Raw genomic sequence first — 13584 nt, 5'->3', positions numbered from 1 at the left:
TAGTTAGACCCCCATTGAGCTCAAGCTCGCGCTAAGGCTCCGGCTGTCACCCTTGGCGATATCGGATTGCATTTAAATGCTGGAAATAAGTCGAGCTCGCGATTTCTCCAGTCTTCGTGTAAACTCCCCCGGGTTTCCGAAAATGGATCATGATTAACACCTTTTCGTATAGATCTGTTGTACAATGGTGTGAGAATGTGTGGACTATGTCGAGTCTCGCAAAAGAAGCAGACATTGCAATGGCACGCAAATGCCTCTGGGTGCCTTGCTGATGTTGATATTTTGGACATTTCGGCCGTCAACGCTGTGGCTACCGCATTGATGTCGGAACTGTGCTGGGCCGGTGATCGAAGACGACCAGCACGAAAGCTCGTAGTAAAATGCCATATGGTAGACTTGAGACCACCAAGCACTTGTGCTATGGTGTTTTGCATTCGTCTCTGTTGTCCGTAATTACCACATCAGCTCACCCTTGACTCCCTTTTCAGGCTCCTTCTTGGGCTTCTCAGTGCCGAACCCCAAGTTCTTAAAATCATCCTTCGCCATCAAATTACTAGATATGCACTTTATCAGCAAGGCAGAGACCCTTGAACCACCTCCATAAAACTCAAACTTACCGCTCCATCCTGCACCCCAGGTAATTCTTGGCCAACTCGCGGCAGGCCGGATCATTCTGGCCCTTGACAGTTTTAAGACATTTGAGATAATTGACCATGACGTCTTTGCATTCACCGTCGTGGTCCAGTGGAAAGCTGCCTCTCTCAGGCCTTCGCAAGTTTGTGTTAGTACAGCGCTTCGTAGGCGAGCGTCTGCGATCAACTTACGGGATAGGCTTGGAGGTAATTGTGCCTCCACCAGGACTACCGAAAGAACTCATTTCGGCAGGGAAACTAGAAGATAGAAATACCAATCATGCAACAGTTCATTAAGAAGATACACGGAGCTCTCGCGTTCGAATTAATTGTACTTTACGATGCACGCACACAATCCGGCACGCAGCATGCTGCCACTCATGAGGCCCTGAAATCTTCAAAATGATCGAACGAGTCTGCGGGTGCACGGGCCAGTACTTTAATTGCAGCGCTACGCTTAACTTGGCGGTTGGGTCTGGGCTAAGCAATTATTAAAGAGGCTCCCCCCACCCGAGCCCGTTGCTGGGCTACAATGGGGCCGTTTGACATCACACGAAGATGCCAACCACCGGCAATTTGGTGTTGCATTAAGAAGACTCTTACCGATCGGCAGGGGTTGTTCGTAGCCAGTGCTATTTATCTTGACGTTTGCAGAAGCAAAGTCTCGTGTGACGATTACGCGCCATATGATCTTGAGCAGCCAGGAGTAACAAAGAGATCCTGCAGGTACAACTCCGAACCCTCAAACTCCACTTCCATCTCAGAGTCGACGGTTAGCGGTGAAGTCGAAGGAGAGAAATTCAAGCCAGTCGGATACACCTCAATTTTAAGCTTAAATCTCACTCCAGCGGCATCCCATCACTCACCCTCAAACTTCCCAATCCACGTCAAACACACCGCGCAGCACAATGAGGATACCACGGTCGATAGGCTCGTCGTCAGCCGTCCTGACCTTTCTCGTGTCTCTTACAGCCGCAAACAACATCCCGCCCCTCGGATATTCCCCTTTCGCCACGATGGAGAAGCGCGACGCCTGTCCTGCTAACTACGTAAGCTGCGACAGTCTGGGCTCTGCGTTCTCTGGCATCTGCTGCGCTGGGGGGCAATACTGCGCGCTCGACACCTCCAACCAGCCCGCCTGCTGTCCGTCGGGTGCCGTATGCACAGGGACTGCCGCATCGACGGCTACGGGGACCGTAACCTCGGTCTCCTACGTCACCAACTCGTACTTCGCGTTCCCGGCCATTGCGACGTCTTTCTCCAATGCAGGGGCCTGTTCGGCGGCCGTCAGTGCGTGCTCGAGCAACTACGCATTGTGCACGTCCGATCTGGCGTCGGGGACAGGCGGGTATGCGGTCACAATTTCCGTGCCGGGAGGCGGTGGTGTTACGCAGCAGCCGACGCACACGCAGCTTGCGGTCAGCCAAGCCACGAGTATTTGCGCGGGCCTGAGCTCGGCGGCCTGCCACGGATTGTCAGCGAGTAGATGCGCAACGGTCGGAACCACGGGGGGCTTTGTAGTAGGCACGGCGAATGCAGCTATGCCAAGGATAACAGCTGCGCCATGTATAGTAGGGATGGTGGCCGGTGTTGGTCTTGGAGTCCTGGGTGGGGCATTTTGAGTGGCTTCTTAGGAGAAAGCAGCATCAAAGAGCATGATGGAATCCAGATCTGATGAAGACGAGCTCAGACTTGAGTTTAACTCCAGACGATGACGATCTACGGGGGAAGTGAAGGTGTCATGTCACAGACAAGGAAGGTCGATTAGCCACGAGAGAGTCTCGGTTTTTTATGTCTCATCCGTGGGTGACAGTGGAGCGCGGATTGAATGACTTCTACGACCGTCATGATTGTATTTTGATCAAGTACATATATATAAACTGGTATTCATTTCGTATTGAGACAAGCCAACAGGCCATAATAGGTGAATAGCGGTCGATCAAGCCCCCTGACTATCATATAGATCGTGAAGTTCATTATCGCTCACACCTGACAGCACTCCTGGGCGCTGAGAAAAGCGCAATCTGAGGAGGACTCATAATGATTAGCCTGTAGCATGGGAACAGAGCTTTTGAGCAGATCACGAAACCGACCGTGCCTATACGCCAAAGACAAAATTTACACAAACGCCCTCAAGTTGCTTTACTTTTTTTTAAACTATTTATACATTGTAAACACCCTGTGTTGCAGAACAAAGCTTTTGGTCTTCCCTGTATGTTGGGTGAAATGAGTCTAGTGCAGATTCCCTTGCCCCTGTTCCATAATGCGAAACCAATCAATTACGCCATGTGACATGCATCCATGATAGAAATGTGTGGTGATGGATCGTCAGCTGTCGCATAGCACCTCTCATTTCCTTTAGCAGTAAGAACATGGTCGCTGTGAGTAAAGAAGGATCAAACTCTGTCCTCATGCGGATAACAAAAAAGGAGAGAAAAGGAAAACAAGACAAACGCCCCTGAGACGAAATGACAGCCTGGGAAAGACCTAGCAAGACCTGACAGTCAGTGGCCCATTTGGTGCAGTCAGGGGTAATTCTCGTGCCTTCAACCCGGAGACTGTCTTTTGAAAAATTTGCAAGATCCTCATGGCGATGATTCCGGATTTAGCAAATGGCCCCCTTAGATGACGTGCTGATGCCGCACCAAGCTCGTCAATATCAAGAAAAATCCGAGGGGTGCAATGACCTCTGCTCGTAGTAACTGAGCATGTAAGAGTCTCCAGATGTCTTCGTAGTGATACCTGGATCTGCAAAAAAACATGGCTAGCAATGATTGTCAAGCCCATCAGAACAGGATGATCCGCCAGCACACAAATCGGCAAAATCGAAGTGCCAGTGAGCGGTCGGTGAAGAATCCTCATCAAATGCTGACTTTCATCGGATTCTTCCATGCAATGGTCAGGGTTGTGCCGATTGGGTTGTTATAGGCAACCAAACAGAGGACAAATACCTGCGTAGAATTCTGCGAAAGCTGTGATGCACGATGGCCTGGTTGATCAAATGGAGGTCGATTCCATTGCAGCTCGACAATCCAGCCCAAAAGAAAAAGCGGTCGGCTATTTGGCAACCAATAAGACCTGAATCACGACTGTTGGCTGTGAATCGAAAGGAGGGGGTATCGTCAAAGAAATCAATCATTTGCAATGATCAACGCCGGCCGCATCCGAATCAGGGCGTTGTTTTCTCGTAAGCCCATTGAAGATGAGCGGCCATAAGACACTAAGCAGTGGCTAGGTAGTCGAGGAGTGGTGCTCACACTAGTAGTGGTTGTACCAAGCATAAGCTTTTGCAGGCAGGTTTCGGAGCGCCCATCCATCTCCAGCGCGAGATTCAATGAGTGCATTAGTGAGCAGCCACTTCACCATCACCAGCTACACCGTTGGTATACGGCTGAGCGGCTGCATCGTTGACGCCGTTTGTGAGGGTGGGTGCAGTGCCGTTGACATTGGCCATGTGTTTAAGTGCAGCTGTCTGATCTTGGTCAGAGGCACTAGAACCACCCTGCGGCGAGAACTCCGGAACAGTAGCAGATAGCTGGGTATCTTTCTGTGTAGAGTGACCGTTCACGCCGTTGGTCATGTTGTAGTGCGGATAGCCGTCGTTACCATAGGCGGCAAAAGGAGCGCCAGGGGGTGGATAGAAGCCTGGAGACTCCATTTGGAAAGGAGAAACCATGGGATATTGCTGCATGAAGATGTTCCGGTCATGTTTCCAGACGTTGGCAGGTCCATCATCGAAGTTGACTTCGTCGTTGCGCGAGCCTTTCGGATAGACGAACTCCTCCCAGCCTTGAACCCGTCTCATTCGATCGCGGTGATCCTCTTGACCGGTTACCAACTCGATCTCTACGCATTCCATGCATGCCATGCGCACCATGTTGACATCACTGGTAAGCTGCTGAATGCGCTGGAAGCTTAGTATAACGTCCAAGAAGACGTAGCCTTGAGAGTCCATACATCTTCTCAGGAACGAATCCTTCAAAAGGTTGTTGATCGAGAAGTAATAAGCAAGTTGTTTCTGGAGCAGAGAGAGGATGTTCTGCTCATAGAAGTAGGGCTGGTGTGCCATGGGAGGCATCGACTGCAATGAAGGATCCATATTCCAGGTCGGCGGGGTTTGGGCATTCTGTCCTCGTCCGTTTCTGCCATTGCCTCTGAAATATGCGTTGGAAGTCGAATTGCGGCTCGAGTGACCATTTGCACCATTTGCAGCGGGCATGCCATAGTTCATGGGCACATTCCCGGGGTAGGAGTTCTGACGACTCTGGAAGGACTGTCCGTTCAAGGAATACGCTCCATGCCCGCGGTGACCTTGACCATTCGCACCTGGGTGCCCTCCTCTTCCACGTCCACCTCGCTTCTCCGGCTTCGAAGCATGATGATGGCTGTTGTCCTTTGCAGCTGGAGTGAAGGCCTCCCTCGAAGGATCAGGGCGGGTTTCTGTCCGCTTCTCCGCGCCCGAAATATCAGAGACAACTTGTTGCTGGCCTGTAGAAGCCTCCTTGTTCTCTGACTGAGATGCCTTGACAGTCTCTTCAACACCGTTCACCTATGATGGCCAATATTAGTATCACACAGAGCGATAGTGAATAGACAGCAACGGAAGGGACGTACCTGGGCAGTTGAGGAGGCGTCGGTGGCTTCTTTGCTGGATCCGGGCACCTTGCGTACGTCTCGGCTAACGGCGTTGTCAACAGAGCCACGCTTGGTAGGAGCAGTTGTAGGCGAAGGTCGAGCGCCGTTGGTAGCCTCAGTGGACCGTTCGCCAGCGGGTCTAGCAGGACCAGCAGCCTGGGCTCTGTCTACAGCATGGCCTCTCGGTCCAGCTTCGCGACCGCCTCGAGGTGCGCCAGTCTTGCTGCCTCTGGGGTTGCGACTGGGTAGCGGGGTTTCAAACACAGCACTGGGGACAAAGGGTACAGCCACCCACTTGGGCTTATCTTTGGGACCAGAGCCGGCCCTCTCCTCCTGGGCGTCTTCATTCTCAGCAGGCTTGACAGGTGTCTCGTGTGTCTTGATTTCAGTGGCAGCAGTCTCTGGTGTGGGCCACGATGCAGCATCGGCAACAGAAGGCAAGGATTCAGTAGCTGTTTTTTCGACGACCCTGCTTCCTCGAGGAGCATGCTTCCGGGGTCCTGGCTCGCCAACATCGCGTGCAAAATCTTTCTTCTGGCCCTTAACCGACGTCGCCGAGGCGCGGCTGGCATTGTCGTTCTCATTTACGGCAGATTTGGCCTTGGCGTCTTGCTGGCTGCCAGGCGCAGCGGCAGACGTGCGAGATGATGCAGGCTGAGGTGCCTTTTGGACATCCTTGGCTCGCTGTGCCCAAATATTAACTGACGGTATCGGGGCGTCTGTCAATTGCACCTTTGGCGGTTCAGGCTCCTTCTCCTTTTCTGCTGAAGGCTCTTGCTCCGCGTCTTTGTCATTAGCCTTTGACTTTTTTCCTTTCCTTGACTTTCTGTTGTCGGAAGCATCGGAGGCACGAGCAGAAGGACCCTTAGCTCCACGTCTCTCAGTGGGGCCTTCATGAGCGCTCTTTCTATCTGGTGTTGCGGCTGCGGAAGTCTCTGCAGCTGTGCTCTTCTGGACGGCGTCATCTTCTTGGACTGCCTGCTCAGCATCTTCCGATTCGGTCTTAGATACCGAATCAGCTTGGGCAACGGGCGGTGCGCTGTTGTCTGTTGAATCCTGCTCTTTCAAGTCCGTCGAAGGGGATGAGTCGGAAACCGCGGATGTGCCGGTGGCGGGGGTTATGGCATCTGCATTCTGAAAGCTTGTCGTTGAAGCAGCTTGGCTGGTGACCGACTGAGGAGCAGAAGGTGTGGTAGACAGCTGGCCTCGAGCCGCTGCAGCATATGAGAATGTTGACATGTTGTGAAGTAACCTCAACAAGTCGAGGCAGAATTATGTACCTGGGATACAAGTAGGAAGGGTTTGAGACCAATCTCTGCACCAAGACTGAGCGTCTCGAGACTGATCAAAGACACCTCACCCTAAGAGGCAGCCTCCCTCAAAGTTTGAGGCTCGAGTTGTGACCGGCAAAAAAGCTGTGGTTTTATGCGTCCTCTGCAAAGGTGGCAATGCGAAACGAACCTGTGTCGAGGATCCGGTCGAGACTTTGCTAGGAATTTGGGTGTCGGGACGGCGAGATCGCTGGGGATCAAAGGTCGCTTCGACGATGGGTTGGATGTAGGTGGAATGCAGAAAGAACCAACCAACGGATGTGAGGCAGGGGGAAAATTGCTTCTTGTCGGCTTAAGGCCTGGGTGCGGGGTGTCAACCAACAAGCACAATGCACAAAGGCAAAAGCTTGAGGAAATTTTATTTCGTGAGAGAAAAAAAAAAGTTGAGCACAATGGTTCTGGGGCGGCGCAAAAACCAGGGAGAGTTCCTGAAGTTCGGTACAGAAGTGCAGTTGTTTCTTGCTGGTGAGAGGAAATTTTGGCACTGTCGTTCAAAACCTGACTTAGAGAAAAGTCGCTCGAGTACTTGCTGAACAGAAGTCCTGCAGAGTCGGATTTTGAAATCGTCAGATCTGACTGGGGGCTTGCAGAGAAAACTAAACTTGGTGAATCGTAGCGACGTGGCCTCGTAAGATGGCACTGCTGAGTAGATGACACAAGAAAAGAGACGAGACGAGATGGTCGGGTGATGGTCTGTCAGTGTTCCTGCAAATCTTGGACAGACAGGAGCACGGGTCGGACCGTCGGCTGTTTGTTCTTGACCTGTCTTCAACAAGTGCGGGTGCGAGTGCGCAAGTTGTAAACTGGCTGTCGACAAAGGTGATGAAGACCTCAGCTTTCTTGTATGAGCAGTCAGAAAAGAGTGCTTGGCGGACAGTGGGATACAAGACAAATGACCGGAGTGCAAGATGCGGCAGAGAGAGAACCTCGAACTTGAAGCTGACTCTAAAGCCAGGCTCTGTTCTTGTTTCTACGATTTTAACCTGCGGATGCTTGTTCCAGCAACACCTGTACCACTCAGTTGCTTTGACACAAAGAGAGTAAATGCTTATTAGAGGTCAGGGTTTGTGTGGAGGGTCGGATTTTGTGTGCCTTCTTTCTCAATGCTCCAGTCCCGGAAAAAAAATTATTTTTTTCTTTGCTGGCGCGCTTTCACTTTTCTTCGCCAGACGCCGGCCCTTGGCTACTACATAGTACATACATATGTATTGTGGGTTTTCTAGGGATTCCTCCAGTGACTACAGTGCAATGGGAACCACTCCGAAGCAGATGACTGCCCAAGGCGGCCAAGGTGAATTTTCAGTAGTGAGGGGCAATACAATACTTGGACTAACTTACGTATTCTGTCAAAAAGTCACAAAGTGCGCGCATATAAGCACACTTCAGAGCAGCAACTAGACTAATGCAGAATTCAAGTTTGAGGAGAGCAAAAGCACAATAGCCGAAGACTCTAAGTTAATATAGATGCACACTTGCCTTTTCAGTGTGCTTTGCGGTATCGTTGAGTTTCAGTATCCTGCTACTGAATTCTGCCATCCCGTCATAATGCGACACAAGACTTTCGGCAGCCCGGCTTAATGTGCCAAAAACAAACAACAAAAAAGCCGTGCCCAAGCTTGCAGGGTATGCATCGCAGAGTCGTGTGCTTGGTGGAGCTGAAACTCCATCATTGCGCGAATATGAACCGGTCACGGCCACTTCCATTTTCATTGTGAACGAGAATTGCGATTCAGGATCCGGAGGAGCATGATTGTTCAGCGCGTCCATGGATAGAATATGAGGTAGATCAGTGACTAATTACACACATGCTGAGGATAACGTGGGCCACAGTGCACAGCCATGAGATCCTCGGTTTGCCCGTTGTATCGTTCCTTCTTCTTCTTAAAGTGAAGGCATACGCAGTCTAGTCAAGATACATAAACTCAGTCCCCTCAGAGTTCCAGTTAATTCACCTACAGCGGTTGTGGGTACTGCCAACCCGCTCAAACGCTCAAACAATTTTAACCAGGCCAGGAGGCGTTGCAACCGGACTTATGTCACTTGCCTGGCCTTGTCGATTGTTTGTTTTTGTTTGGTTGATCGAGTGTCACAATCCTCTGGAACCGTTTGCAAGATGACGCACTCGTGTTGTTCCTGACTAATATCGACAAACGGCTTTTGGCTGGACTGCATGGGATTCTTGGGCTCGTCGCATCAGAAACCGGGAGCCCCGCGCACCCATTTTAGGGCAAATGCTCGGCTTTCTTAATAGTTACTCCTAACTGGCCTCACGACTAAGTGAAGGCCTATTTCAGGGTCCAGGCCCACTGCAACCCAGGCAGAGGCACGTGTCTGGCTCCATGTTGTCCAGGTTGCCGATTTGGACCCGGACCATCGACTCCCACGCTCAAAAGCGCATTGCACCTTCTCAACGCCCAATCGACTTCGTTCATTACTTTTTGTTCCTTGGAATAGTCACATCCTGAGATCCAATCAAGAGTCGCTCGTCTGATGCAGCAGTGAGACTTGAGACGGCCTGGCTTGACTGGGGTACCGCCAGCAGCAACGTACCTAAACTCACAAGGGCGTACCATGGCGGAAACCAGCCGAGCAGCAAACACATAAGTACTGAGCTGCTTCGCTGGGATCCTATGAGGTAACACCGTTCAATCGTGGCTTTAGATGTCGGTGAAGATGACTAGGTAGCCAGTAGTGAAGTCCACAGGATGGATGCGTCTTACTTAACCTTAACTGTGCCGCCTAGGGATGCAATGGCCTGTTTACAGATCATGAAAAGCACTTTCTTTCGCATGGCAAAGACTGAGCAGAGACGACGAGAGTGGCTCGGATGCGCCTCCAAAACACGGCATATGGCCTTCAATCTTCACAATCGATCCACAAACCAAGAACATACCTTCAAAAGTAGTTAAGGGCTTGCGTGAGGGCAACAACACAGCCAATCGTGAAATAGTATGAACACTATAGTGACGTAATACGACGGGTCGTGGCTTCATATTTTGACACAACCAGATTTCATGGGCCGCAAAGGTAATGCAAAGTGCTCCTCGTCTTGTCAGAATTGAGGTAAGATGACTTGCAGACTCGACTATGCAGCGTAATCAGTCTTCATGACATTCTAGGAATAGACGACGATTGTAAGCTTGTCTCGAGATTCGCCTGTCTATCACCCTTTTGACACCGAGATACTAATCAAGATAGAACAACTATCTACCTGTAATCAATTAACAGGCAGGTACCTCTAATACACCGGGGGGGGGGGGGGGGGGGGGGGGGGGGGTCAAATTTGTGGATATATAGACGTTTCTCTTTTCGGTCTGACTAAACGCTCTGGAAGAAGTTGTCCACAACGACTATGTTGAAGAAATTTCGCTATACTGCTCAAGAACACTGACTTCGAAAGCTAGGTCATTATCAGAAGAATTAACAACCGAAATTCCAGTGGCCAAGAAAGATGTTCAAGAAGTGCGGATTGGATGAGACCGTGACTTTTGCCGCTAAGCACATGTGCTGCCCATTAGTTAAAGAGAACCAGGAAATCCGTCCATCGCCAGATACGAACCATTCCATCTAGCAATTGAAAAGTGCTTCTATGAGCAGTAGTGTCAAGTACGCCAACGGGCTTCCGCTCGATCCTGAATACGAGATGCGTGGTATCTTTGGGTCACAGATTCGCAGTACAAACCAAAGGCAGTGGCAAATAGTAGCTAGAGTGTATAGCACTACGGTATCACTATCAAATACTGTTGTAATCAAACAACACATCTCAAGTGTTCACATGAGAAAGGGCATTCTCTATATAAAATATAGATATAAAAAGCGTTCGGGGATCCTTTTGCAGATGGCTTGACGGACATATGCCGAAGGCGAGGCTAAGCAGAAAAGCGTGGGTTTATTCGATCACAAAATACCTGGTAACGACAGAGCACTAGCACAGTGACTCAAGGTATGTATATGCTGCTATGTATTGCCCGCATCGAAGTTGTGACACTTGTTTCCATGTTCGTAAAGAAGTGTATTGTAGGTTATTCGAGATACCCTGACTACGCTTGATTCTGAAGGTAATACTGCTGTGCATCAACCAGTCATCCAGGCAGCAGCTCGTCGGGCTCCAAAGGAGGTCGCAAGCCGTAAGCCGCTCGAGCCCATGGGGAAATAACTAACTAAATACCAAGCAAGGGCTGCTAGCTGCACAATAGCCGATATCAAGGTGAGGAAGGTGCTCTGGAGCTGGTAATAAGATCAGTAACGTGAGTTCGGTGCTCAACATAGTTCCAAGAATTAACTCACACCGATAGAGAAATAAATGGTCATGAAGATGGATCCAAAATAGGCAGCAGTAAACGGCAATCTGTTGCCTGATAGGAGATGCTGGAAGTAAGCCATCGGGCCCATCATGGTAGCCCATGAGCAAAGGAACAACACCGAACCGAAGGACCATCTGCGTGGAAGTCACCAAGTTAGTAAAAGATAATTAACCCCCCCCCCCCCAGAACAGAAAAGATAATTAAAAGAATATAAAAAAAGTATTATAGCCTCTCGCCAAGCCAAATGGAAGAAAAGCCCCAGATCGAGAAAATGCATAACATCTCGGGAGCTATCTCCAGCTAGTCGATCACCCGCGGCAGCTGCAAGGTTGACTGCATATGCAAAGCGGCTCAATGCATAAATAAAAAATGTTGGCTAGAGGCAATACGTTGCTTGATCCAGTCGGGCACTTCTCCGACTGACCACATGTGCAAGCGAGGCAGGGATCGGATGTGGCACGAGGAAAAGATCTCCAGGCACTCACAGTATAGCGAACTTTCGAGGCTTCGCAATCAAGACGGGCCACAGGGCAAAGCAGAGGACGAAGCAGGCGGCTGCGGCGATATTGCAAGCACCAAATATCAGGAGACGATCCCAACGGCTTACTATAGAAAAGATCGAGATCTCTGGTCAGCCTTCCTCCTTACATGGGAAATCCACAATTCCCTTGTGAATATCCATGCGCAAAAATAGGACACGAGGTGTAGTAGTCAGTCACGCTAATGAAAGTCGCATACGGGCGCCCTCTGAAGCTCCACTGCAGGGGAATCTGAGACCGGGCGGTGGAATAGATGGCGGAAAGCAGGATAAGAGCGTGGGATGTATTACTCACAAGCGAACCACCCTTCTTCTTCCTCGCGACGACTGGGAGCTGGTAGCGGCGCGCCGGCACCCTCGGTAGTAGGCAGTTGGACATATCCGCGATCGCCGAAAGGATTCAGCGACTTGATGGAAGACAGCAACCCTGATTGTTGGCTCGTATTGACGGGCACATCGGGGTCGCGGCGTGACCAGCCCAACGAGTTCATGGACTCTCGAAAAGATGTTGATGCCATAGTGCCTCAGGCGACTCTGGGTTGTGCAGTCTTTAAGTCTATCCAAGTAGAGCCCCTAGCTTGCTCCTCGATCTGATATCACTTAGTGCCGACACTATGTGATTTTTTCCTCCTTGATACTGCTTCGGTCGTTTCTGATGCGTAGATGTGGGATCCACGTCGTAAAGAGCTTAAGGTCGTAATCGATGCTCACACAGGTGTGTCCGATGACCCTCCTTTTCGAAGAAGTTGGCAGTTGATGTGAGGCTATGATGGTTCAGAGAGAACGGTCGTTGTTGGGCTAAGGGGGGTGGTGTGGGGTCAGAATGTGGCAGATGGACGCGTGGTGATTGGCTGTCGTCACGTAAGCCTTGCGTCAATGCACCATCGGCGGTTCTGGAGGCCGAATATGACGATCCTCTACTCCCTAAGGTTGGAAGCTTTCACTTCTTCCTTGCGCAGATCTTGGGAACAAGAAAGATTGTGTGGATACCTACAATTGCAGAAACAAAACAAATACTAATGCGACCTCGGGATCAAGATGCGAGGATACGGCCTCCTGTTATGTCTTATTATGCGTGCCACTTGCGTTGATCCGCACCATATCATGAGTATACACAAACTGGTGCGGTGGATGGTATTGTACCTCGAGTGCTTGCAATGTACCTCTGAACCCTGATGATATAGCCCGCTGCGGTGCAGTGGCTGTCAATGACTGCAAAAAGAATGGCGAGTAATCAAAAATCTGTATTTCCAGGTTTCGGTCAACTTCAGGGTTGAGCTTCAGCTCATCGAAGCCCGCCCAGCGTTGCTTTTATTATGAGGCTCAATTCAAGAGTCGACACAGCGGCCGCGCGGCAGACATTTTGTTGCAGCCTACGGATATCTCGCAGCCTATTCGAAGTGTGTACGCAACCTCTAAACATTGGCGATAACATGGAACATGTGAACAGACGGGCATTCTTCCGACATTTCCCTCTGCTTGACGACATTCATCGAGTGCTCGTATTCAGACTAACCTAGAATGCACTCCACTCACACTAAAGTTGGTATGGCGCGAAGCTCAAGCACACTAACTTACCGGTATGTTTTGCGCAGTCATCTCGGCGGTCAGCTCGTTGTCCAAGTCAATGGGCACTTGCCGCTCTTGAAGACGAACACCACACCATTAGCACTTATCAGGCATCATGCACGATATACTATCATGAAGCTTTCTTTCCTGACTACCAACTTATGGAGCTCTTGATCCGCACCGTACCGAGCGGGCACTATCGAACCTTGCGTGCTCAAGCATGAACGGTTGGAGACCGAAAGTTGCTGCCCTGATTGGCCGGCATACCCTGGCGTATGCCATGCAGGTGGCCTTGCTGATCGTCACCAGCATTCGGCACTCATCTCATCAATCATGGCACGAAAGCTTTCCTCCGACGTACTGTCGATCTGGGGAAACGCATCCAGAAAAGCCTAGTGGCTATTCTGTTCTCGTCTATCGATCTTCCCGCCAGATATGCTTATCTCATCGTTCCGTTCTATATGTTTTTATATTGGAATCACGACGGATTCCGTTTCTGCGTTCGGCGCGATTGCCGCAAAGAAAGCAGACCATGCACTCGAGATCTTACGCGCTCCCAACGGAAAGGAACAATG

At 50.4% G+C, this 13584-nt stretch overlaps 6 protein-coding genes across 6 annotated transcripts; 1 reads left to right on the top strand and 5 right to left on the bottom strand.

The window, feature by feature from the left end:
* Nucleotides 1-20: 20 nt before the first annotated feature.
* On the bottom strand, nt 21-1120 carry BKA67DRAFT_641372 (uncharacterized protein; the record flags this gene model as incomplete). The annotated part of the gene is made up of 4 exons (XM_046105771.1): nt 825-1120; nt 618-767; nt 471-553; nt 21-418 (listed from the first exon to the last, which is right to left on the bottom strand). Exons 1-4 carry the CDS (start codon nt 875-877, stop codon nt 21-23), a joined length of 684 nt encoding a protein of 227 aa, XP_045964374.1. The 5' UTR covers nt 878-1120.
* Nucleotides 1121-1164: 44 nt separating this feature from the next.
* Nucleotides 1165-2517, top strand: BKA67DRAFT_547388 (uncharacterized protein). The gene has a single exon (XM_046101448.1). It carries the CDS (start codon nt 1541-1543, stop codon nt 2252-2254), a length of 714 nt encoding a protein of 237 aa, XP_045964373.1. The 5' UTR covers nt 1165-1540; the 3' UTR covers nt 2255-2517.
* A 473-nt stretch (nt 2518-2990) lies between these two features.
* Nucleotides 2991-3767, bottom strand: BKA67DRAFT_45447 (uncharacterized protein). Its single transcript, XM_046096892.1, has 2 exons — nt 3584-3767; nt 2991-3517 (listed from the first exon to the last, which is right to left on the bottom strand). The coding sequence occupies exon 2, from the start codon at nt 3492-3494 to the stop codon at nt 3120-3122; it is 375 nt and encodes a 124-aa protein (XP_045964372.1). The 5' UTR covers nt 3495-3517; nt 3584-3767; the 3' UTR covers nt 2991-3119.
* On the bottom strand, nt 3750-6599 carry BKA67DRAFT_45456 (uncharacterized protein). The gene is made up of 2 exons (XM_046096893.1): nt 5247-6599; nt 3750-5181 (listed from the first exon to the last, which is right to left on the bottom strand). Exons 1-2 carry the CDS (start codon nt 6504-6506, stop codon nt 3976-3978), a joined length of 2466 nt encoding a protein of 821 aa, XP_045964371.1. The 5' UTR covers nt 6507-6599; the 3' UTR covers nt 3750-3975.
* Nucleotides 6600-9879: 3280 nt separating this feature from the next.
* BKA67DRAFT_547383 (uncharacterized protein) lies at nt 9880-10382 on the bottom strand. The gene has a single exon (XM_046101447.1). It carries the CDS (start codon nt 10358-10360, stop codon nt 10166-10168), a length of 195 nt encoding a protein of 64 aa, XP_045964370.1. The 5' UTR covers nt 10361-10382; the 3' UTR covers nt 9880-10165.
* Nucleotides 10383-10558: 176 nt separating this feature from the next.
* BKA67DRAFT_45359 (Got1/Sft2-like family-domain-containing protein) lies at nt 10559-12226 on the bottom strand. The gene is made up of 4 exons (XM_046096891.1): nt 11736-12226; nt 11388-11508; nt 10886-11036; nt 10559-10825 (listed from the first exon to the last, which is right to left on the bottom strand). The coding sequence occupies exons 1-4, from the start codon at nt 11956-11958 to the stop codon at nt 10673-10675; spliced, it is 648 nt and encodes a 215-aa protein (XP_045964369.1). The 5' UTR covers nt 11959-12226; the 3' UTR covers nt 10559-10672.
* Nucleotides 12227-13584: the final 1358 nt, after the last annotated feature.

The sequence above is a fragment of the Truncatella angustata genome (genome assembly GCF_020726525.1).
Source record: "Truncatella angustata strain MPI-SDFR-AT-0073 chromosome Unknown BKA67scaffold_1, whole genome shotgun sequence".
Lineage (NCBI taxonomy): Eukaryota > Fungi > Ascomycota > Sordariomycetes > Amphisphaeriales > Sporocadaceae > Truncatella > Truncatella angustata.
Note: the sequence above shows the minus strand (reverse complement) of the source record. Positions and strands in the feature narration are given on the sequence as shown.

Excerpts from the sequence above, each read along its gene's own strand:
- BKA67DRAFT_45456 (XM_046096893.1), bottom strand. The coding sequence starts at position 6,506 with ATGTCAACATTCTCATATGCTGCAGCGGCTCGAGGCCAGCTGTCTACC. Across the intron at positions 5,182-5,246 it reads ACGCCTCCTCAACTGCCCAG|GTGAACGGTGTTGAAGAGAC; the intron begins GTACGTCCCTTC and ends TGGCCATCATAG.
- BKA67DRAFT_45447 (XM_046096892.1), bottom strand. The coding sequence starts at position 3,494 with ATGAGGATTCTTCACCGACCGCTCACTGGCACTTCGATTTTGCCGATT.
- BKA67DRAFT_547388 (XM_046101448.1), top strand. The coding sequence starts at position 1,541 with ATGAGGATACCACGGTCGATAGGCTCGTCGTCAGCCGTCCTGACCTTT.
- BKA67DRAFT_547383 (XM_046101447.1), bottom strand. The coding sequence starts at position 10,360 with ATGTGTTGTTTGATTACAACAGTATTTGATAGTGATACCGTAGTGCTA.
- BKA67DRAFT_45359 (XM_046096891.1), bottom strand. The coding sequence starts at position 11,958 with ATGGCATCAACATCTTTTCGAGAGTCCATGAACTCGTTGGGCTGGTCA. Across the intron at positions 11,509-11,735 it reads AGAAGAAGGGTGGTTCGCTT|TAAGCCGTTGGGATCGTCTC; the intron begins GTGAGTAATACA and ends TCTTTTCTATAG. Across the intron at positions 11,037-11,387 it reads CCTCGAAAGTTCGCTATACT|ATGGTCCTTCGGTTCGGTGT; the intron begins GTGAGTGCCTGG and ends ACTTCCACGCAG.